The sequence below is a fragment of the Cucurbita maxima genome, unplaced genomic scaffold (genome assembly GCF_002738345.1).
Source record: "Cucurbita maxima cultivar Rimu unplaced genomic scaffold, Cmax_1.0 Cma_Scf00026, whole genome shotgun sequence".
NCBI lineage: Eukaryota > Viridiplantae > Streptophyta > Magnoliopsida > Cucurbitales > Cucurbitaceae > Cucurbita > Cucurbita maxima.
In genome coordinates this window covers 1,686,675-1,694,449 of record NW_019272042.1, presented here as the reverse complement: position 1 = coordinate 1,694,449, position 7,775 = coordinate 1,686,675, and the positions used below count along the sequence as shown (strand labels likewise).

Genomic DNA, 7,775 nt, shown 5'->3' with positions numbered 1-7,775 from the left:
AAACAAACAAAGACTGAAATGAACAAAACGTTTGAAAGCTCAGACCAAATAGACAGAAACAAAACGTAGACCAAATAGACAAAAACAAAACGTAAAGCTTAGACAGATAGACAGAAACAAACAAAGACTGAAATGAACAAAACGTTTGAAAGCTCAAACCAAATAGACAGAAACAGAACGTAGACTAAATAGACAGAAACAAAACGTAAAGCTTAGATAGATAGACAGAAACAAACAAAGACTGAAATGAACCAAATAGACAGAAACCTAACAAAACGTTTGAAATCTCAGACCAAATAGACAGAAACCTAAGAATTAAATTCACACAAAATCTCGAGATTTCCGACCTTAGAGTGTTACTCATATGAGAGAAAAAAAAAAGTGCTTTAAAATATGTGGTTGGCCTAAAAGGGCTGCAACCTATTGTTTTCTTTTTTTTAATTAAAAAGCTCCACTTTTAGGAGCTAAGATATCAATCAAGCCTTTACATGACGACGACCCTCGAGAGGGTAAAAAAAAGGAGAAATTTTACCTCAGCTCAGAATAATTAAAAAAAAAATTACATTTTGAATTTTCCTAATTGATCTCGCTTTGTACAGAAGTAACTGTAAGTAATTAACTGTGTAAGTTTGGAACCGGTCCTAACCAATCTCTCATCAGGTTGCCAGTCAGTTTCAGGGAGCTTTCTCAACTGATCAATCAATCAACCACCTCAAGGAAGGAAGAATAATAATCCAACAAAAATAACAACTATTTACAAGTTTGACACTCTGCTACTCTCTACCACTGCGAAAACCCGAGCGGGTTATTATCTGCGTAGCGACTCGAACCAACTGCACGAGCTCCTCCACTTCTTGGAAGCTGAAATCAATCACCTTTTTAACAGATTCAACAACATAGTCCACATGTTTTCCTTCGCTCCCACATGACCTCGTAGTAGTAGCTGCCACAAACGCGTTTCGAGATTTTCTCGATGCCTCCATAGCTGAATTCATATCCCGCGCCTGTAACATGGAATGATCCCGATGCCATTCAGAACACAGCAGGATTAACTAAACTTCTGTTGTTTTAGGTAGAAATGGGAACACTTACAAAGTCGAGGACCCGAGCAAAACTCGCGCAGTTTGCAGCATTCCAGATGTGACTACCCACACCTCGGGAACTGCCCTTGTCAAAAGTCACCTTATCCATAGCTCCTTGATTACTTAAGTTATCGACATCGGATATAGAAGAAGACGGAGATTCGCCTTAAGAAAGGATTCATTGAAAGAGCATCACATGAAGAGTTTCAATAAGCCAATGAAGTTCAACAAGAATGAATATCACTTTTTCCCATTACCTTGAACAATTGTACGGAACAACGAGTGCATCTCGAGGCGATCTCCATCGACACTTGAATGTCTATGGTAAACGATCCTCAAATAAGCTACTTCGATACATTTAAAAGCCAAAGCAGCTGCAGCCATTTCTTGGCGACGTTCATATTCAAGAGCACAGATCCTGAGAACGAGAGCACGTTTAAAGATTAAAATGAGGTACTAGTCATCAACACGAAACATAAACGAACAACAACCAAGAAACTCGTTGCAAAAAGGGTGTCTAAAAGTTTTGATGAAGTATGGAAATGGTGTGTTTTAAGCCACCACGGTGAACAGTCGGTCGATCTGAAGTACGTGGCCAATTCTCCATTTCAGGTACAAAAGAATGTTTCGTTTAAGAACGCCTTATCTCCGGCATCAAAAGTCACCGTGTGTGCCAGAGTGGCTCACGAGTTAGCATCATTTCAAATGGTTGTGAGAACAAAGACACTGTAAAACGAACACGAGCTATCAATTACTTGTAAGAGACTTTTACTTACTCGCACAATTCAGCTGTAATGCCATAGAACTGCATGGGGGAAACATCACCAGGCTTGCCACTCGTATTATTAAGTGTCTCTAGAAGGAATGCTCCATGAAGATACTTCAGAGCAGATTGAAAGTAAAGCTCATTGCTTTCAAAAGTGAATCCAGAACTCTAAGAAAACACAAGAAAACAAAGTGAGTAAGAATTCGAAACGAACGGGTTCGATTTAAAAAACAACGTTCAAAGAGATTTGCAGACATAAACGAACCTTGAAGTGATCTGCACTGTCTCTGAGTTTTTTGGCTTCTTTCAATGTATTACAAGCAGTCTGATTCGAGGATTTCGTTCTGTTGAGATTTGAAGCATTAACATCTCTAGATCCTGGCAGATCGGGTTTTTGATATCCGTGGTTAAGTTCATTCTTTATCGTCTTCAACTCGACCGCGTCACCACTTTTAGAAGCATCGGTTATAAGCTGATGAGAATCTCCTGCTCTAATAGAAACTCGTAAAGGATCGCCACCGAGACGTGATAGTTCTTTGCATTCACCTCCAGAAGAGGAGCATTTTGATTTTCCATCCCTTATTTCTACTGTTCTCGGACCACCTTTATTTCCCGCTTTGGAATCCCGACTTAGCTTTGTCTGAAGTTTAACTACTTTATTTGATTGAAGTAAAGCACCTGATTTCTGGTCTTCGGCGTCGTGACCCTTGAGTTTTTGAGGGGCTTCCAGTCCTTCACCAGCAATATGTATGTTCTCTTTCTTGCGTTTCTTGTTGCTGGGCTTGCACAACCTAGGATCCTTAACAGCATTAACATCAGCAGTAACGCAATGGCGTTGAACAGCAGAAGAAGCTTTAATTTTCTTGCTGTTTGTGTCGAGAGCAGTATCCTTAACCCCAACGTCAAATGCCGGTGTAACATTACGAGAGTCGGTATGAATATTAGAGGTAATCTCCTCTTTTTCTCCTCGAAATTGATCGAGGCAGGATGTCCTCATCGGCGACGATGAAACTGATTCAGCAGGAGATACTTTCACTCCAAATTTGGCTTTAGTTAAATGAGATTGAGAAACATTTGAAGAGCTAGAGTTACCTGCCACCGATACTTGTCGAGCAACTAAACTTCTCTTCAGTAACTCCTTACCGACAGACGTTTGTTTAGCAAAATTCTTCTTATTTTGCATTTTCGGCTCGTTATCCTTATCATGGCTGATTTCTTCGACACGATCAAACCTCTTTTTCTTCTTCGACCTTTCACAACTTTCTTCCTTCGAACGCACGGGTTCATGGAGTAGTGCACTGTTATGAGAATTTTGATCATCCTGCCAATCCTTCGCTTTCCTTTTCTTTGTGATCTCAGCTGTTTCTCCACGTTTCTTCAATGAAATTTGCATTTTATTCTCTGTGTTAGATTTGTTGGGCTTCTTTAACATACCTTCCCCACCTTCCATATTTGTCAAGCCAGAATTCGAACTACAACCCAATTTTCCGAGCTCCATATTGAAGTCTTGATGACTGTCGACAGAGCGCACGCCTTCCGGTTTCTTGTTCTTCCTTTTCAATACGTCGCAATTAGCTGCAGCAGTAGACGAAGAACAAGGATCAGAAGAAGATCCAATCTACTAGAAAAGATCGAAAATTTAACTTTTCATGAACAACTCACCTTTTTCAGTCGATTTTTCTTTTAGTTTACCTCGGTTCTTTCCCTCTACCGAGTTGTGCAGGTCACTAGAAGATCGATCCGTTGAATTTTTCAACTGATTTGGAACGTTATTCGAGCCATAAAGACTTCCTTTTTTCCTCGATTCCTGCAGAGGATCTTTCAAAGAACTCTTTGCAAGAGTCGGGCCATTTCTGCTTACTGGATTTTGTATTTCTTTCCTTTTTCCCTCATTTGAAGTATCACCTGCTATTAGTCCATTGCCATGGCTCTGCAAAGCATTTCCACTCTCAGGCAATGGTAGCTGGTACAAAGCATAAAGCTTTTCCGTCGTCTCCTGCTCACTAATGTCACACCGGTTCATCCCGGGCCTGCATAATTACATTAGAAAATGAATTGATAGTATAACACATGCTAAACTCTCAAATATGAAAATCGTGGAATTAGAAGACATCAATAAGAAAATGATCAAATTTTTAAACACGGAATCGGCATGGACTTAAGTTATTCAAAGAGAAGCAAACTTACAGCCAATTGAGCATGCTACATAACCATTTATCAGGAAGTTGATCGGGTTTTGTCCCGAAGGGTAGAAGGCGCCATTTCTGACAAATGTCACAGCACACCCATTCATCAACAGGAGCCACCCCTGCTGCTGGTTCGGCCACCTTCAAGGATTTAGACGATTTGATTCCACTGTCATATAGGCCGTCGAGCCTCTGTAAGTCACCGGAGGCCCTTTCAATTACATCCTTACTTTTACGGTTTTCATCTAACCCCATGCGGTTAAAAGAATCCCCATTGTTTGTTCCTACTTTCTCATTGCTGTGTAGTTTTAACCTGTGCTTTCTATTTTCAGATTCTGGAGTGTCAGAATCAGTGTCCTTTCTACCTTTGAATGCTTCACTTCTATTCTTGAAGCCTTCCTCAAATGAACCAGCTATTTTCCCACCAGCAGTCTGTATAACTTTCGAATTCTTCTCACCAACAATTCCGGGCTTTTCTTTCTTAATCGATGCTTTGTCTTTGTCTGTTTCGTGTAGTGTAGGTTTACGAGAAAGCTTCTTCTTTTGTGGGTCTAAGTACGCATTGGACTTAGTAACCTCGGAACCGGGTTTGCATTGCAACTCATTAGAGAGTAAATCCTTGCTTACAAAAGCCTCGTTTTCTGATTTTCCATTTACGAGAGTTAGAGCCGTCTTCTCCTCACAGCGAGAAGCATAAACTTCATTCTTAGGATTGACCTGCCGTTCTTTATGCCCCATCTCCTTTTTCTTCTTCTTAACCAATGTACTGTCGTTTTGCTTTAAAATCGTCCCACTGGCAAGCTTGGCCAAACCATCTTTTTTATCCTCAAGGGAAAACACGGGTTTGGTTTCTCGTAACGGTTTTTCCCTTCTCGACAGCCCGAGAAGGCTATCATGAAGGGGTGATATCAATGCTCCATGAGGCACTGGCAAAGAAGTCATTGCCTGTTCAAAGGAGATAGAGAGAGAGAGCGAGCGGTAAGCCTATGGATGCAGTTTGAACTGAAAAATTAGAAAATCAGAAGAACCGTCACCTGAATTATCTTAGTCGGAGACTCGTCTGGTGAACTTTGAGAAATGGGCAGCATCCCTTCACTAACGTCGGAGCTGTTTTCCGATGACGACAATGGAGAGTCATCGAGTCCAAGGCCACTGTATATCGCTGCATTTTTCAATGCAGTGCTGTCAGAACCAACTTTGAGTCGAAATTTAAGCGATCTGTTGCTCATTGGACTGCCTAATCTGCCTGTGGCTTCATCTTTCGAGGGGTAGCTATTAGTAACTCTAGTAGCAGGTAAGAATGAATCTACCCTCCCAGAAGTTGTCCCTTTATTGTGAGAGGAAATAGCATTGCAGACAATAGCTCCCGACCTCTTCGGCAGCGGAGCTTTTGGATTCTGTGAAGAACCATGCACGTACACGGCCATACGACGATTAGTTACATCATTTATTATATTTTTTCACACACAACAGCGAAAATAACTGGAACAGATCTCATATACCTCCAAGGGCACATTAACTGGAGTTGGTGCTATTGCATTGCAGTCGCTTTGTTGATTTATATTGTGTGGCAAAATGGACGGAGCACGTTCGTACATAGGCAAAAATGAGCCATAACCACCATACTTTGCACCTAATAACAAATTGAAAACGATCTATCGTTATTTAAAAACCTCGGTTTGTGTCAACTTGACAGTTTGTGGTGTATGAATATGAAAACATGGCAACTCACCTAACTTTTCAGCTGAAACTCCACCTTCAAAGTCCTTTTGGAAATGACCAAGAAAACGCTCGATCTTCTCATCCTAGAAATATAATAATGGGATGTCTAGTTAGTTCACATGAGCAAAAAATTATGAATACTTAGGAGTAAATAAACAAACAAACACAATTTAACTTCTTTTTCTGCGCAACAAACACAACAAAAGTGCCAAAGGTCTTCCATTTAGGGATTATTTTCAAGCAAACAAAACTCATAATGTCATACAATTTTGAGTTCCATTTCATTTCATTTCAAAGTTCCATTGTTTTCCATAAGTTCACTTTACTTTGTTCCTCATGTTCTCTCCATCAATCGAACTCAAACATAACAATTTTAAACGGCTATGGAGGCTTACACCTCCTTTAAATCACAAGAAACTCACACCCTTAAGCAAACACGCTAAGGCTTAAAGTCTCTACGCCTCGACGAGAAGAATGATATCAATTCATCTAATTCTTCAAAATGCAAAAGTTCAAGTCGTGACAATATGAACTATTACTAAAGTATTGAACACAAATATTTATCTTAGAACTTCTGTTTAAGTAGCAATTATGTTTCAATTCATTCAATTATGTTTAGCAATACTTAATGAGTTTAGTTAAATATTTTAACCCTCAACCAATAAGCTAAAAATATTCAAATTTTGGGAGAAAACAAAAACTCTCCATGAACTTTCAAGTAATTTAGTTTACATTGATTTTTGTCACAATCCGGCAATGAATTTCTAAGAAAAATGGGCTTACAATGTAAGAGAGAGCAATGTCAGGGTCAATATCACCGCCATTTTCCTTGTGATAGCAAGAAGCTTCGCCTTCTTCCATGTCAATGCAATCCCCAATAATCATCGGCTCCACAGAGCCCACCATTAAATGTGAACCCAAAACCCTAGTTCCAATAATCATCTTCCCTAAAATCCAGTATCATTCTAATAAGAACCAAGAACAATAAAACACAGATTTAGCGAACCACTTCTCTCGCACCAAAAACAGAACAGAAACCCTTCTTCAGAGAAGCAGAATCCATACCGAATCCTCTTGAACAGGACGATCGCCCAAGGCCATCGTACTGTCGATGATGTTCGAGTAATCTTCAAAAGCCCCGAAGAAATTGAAGCCAAAAAGGTTCGATCGGGCTTTTGAAGGAGCTCGAACTAATTTCCCGCTTCTGAAACGAAAAATCGATGATCGTAGGAACGAACAAGAACTGGGGTTTGGATTTGCCGGGGTTTAATCCTAGATTTTCAAGTTCTTATATTATTCTGATTCCCGTCTGGGTTCCTAAAACAAAATTTTTCCGTCGGCCGTCTGATGAAAATGTTATTTCCGCCGAAAATTTCTCCGCCCTTTCTCTCTCTCTCTCTCTCCGAGTGTGGGCTTAATTCTGCTGCTACTCGGAGACGACGAGAGGCCTATTACCGCGTGGCATTGTTAATTCTCTCTTTTTTTTTTTTTCATGGTCCATTAATAATTTATTTTGAAAAATATATTCTTTTAATGGTAATTTGGTACAAATAAATTTAGGGTTTTGTTTTAACCCTAATTTTTTTTTAATAAATATTATGGGGTTGTATCAATTTTGCCTTTAATTTTTTAATTTTATTAAATTATACTATAAATTTAAATAAATCTTTCCATTTTTGCCTCAATTTTTTTTTTAATTTATTCACTAATTTTAAAAAAGTTTATAAACCTAATTTAAATAAAATAAATATTTTTTATAAAAATAAGTTTGATAAATACACAAATTAATAAATTTAAAAAAAAATCATTTTTCTCTAAAATTTTATGAATTATGTAATTTTTTATGTTCAACATTATATTATATTTTTATTTATGAAATATTTTCGTAATATTGTTGCCCAAGCAAATTTAAGGTAAAAGTACTCTTTGATATAAATATTTATTAGATTTAAAATTATTCTTAAATTTAATTATTGATTTTAAAAAACGGTTAAAGTTTATGGATTCAGTGTCGTCATT

At 38.5% G+C, this 7,775-nt stretch overlaps 1 protein-coding gene across 5 annotated transcripts; it reads right to left on the bottom strand.

The window, feature by feature from the left end:
• Nucleotides 1–382: 382 nt before the first annotated feature.
• Nucleotides 383–7,207, bottom strand: LOC111498978. 5 transcript variants are annotated; one of them, XM_023150391.1, is made up of 12 exons: nucleotides 6,540–7,206; nucleotides 5,767–5,839; nucleotides 5,537–5,667; nucleotides 5,069–5,431; nucleotides 4,036–4,979; nucleotides 3,511–3,878; nucleotides 2,941–3,423; nucleotides 2,114–2,859; nucleotides 1,859–2,016; nucleotides 1,340–1,500; nucleotides 1,093–1,247; nucleotides 383–1,004 (listed from the first exon to the last, which is right to left on the bottom strand). In XM_023150391.1, the coding sequence occupies exons 1-12, from the start codon at nucleotides 6,696–6,698 to the stop codon at nucleotides 774–776; spliced, it is 3,972 nt and encodes a 1,323-aa protein (XP_023006159.1). In that variant the 5' UTR covers nucleotides 6,699–7,206; the 3' UTR covers nucleotides 383–773. The 5 variants fall into 5 exon arrangements, with proteins under 5 accessions (XP_023006159.1, XP_023006156.1, XP_023006157.1 ...); XM_023150388.1 differs by having other exon boundaries at nucleotides 2,114–3,423; nucleotides 6,540–6,721; nucleotides 6,822–7,206; XM_023150389.1 differs by having other exon boundaries at nucleotides 2,114–3,423; nucleotides 6,540–6,703; nucleotides 6,822–7,206.
• Between the last annotated feature and the right edge of the window lie 568 nt (nucleotides 7,208–7,775).

Excerpts from the sequence above, each read along its gene's own strand:
- LOC111498978 (XM_023150386.1), bottom strand. The coding sequence starts at position 6,698 with ATGATTATTGGAACTAGGGTTTTGGGTTCACATTTAATGGTGGGCTCT. Across the intron at positions 4,980-5,068 it reads CTCCGACTAAGATAATTCAG|GCAATGACTTCTTTGCCAGT; the intron begins GTGACGGTTCTT and ends TCCTTTGAACAG. Across the intron at positions 1,501-1,858 it reads ATTACAGCTGAATTGTGCGA|GATCTGTGCTCTTGAATATG; the intron begins GTAAGTAAAAGT and ends TCTCGTTCTCAG.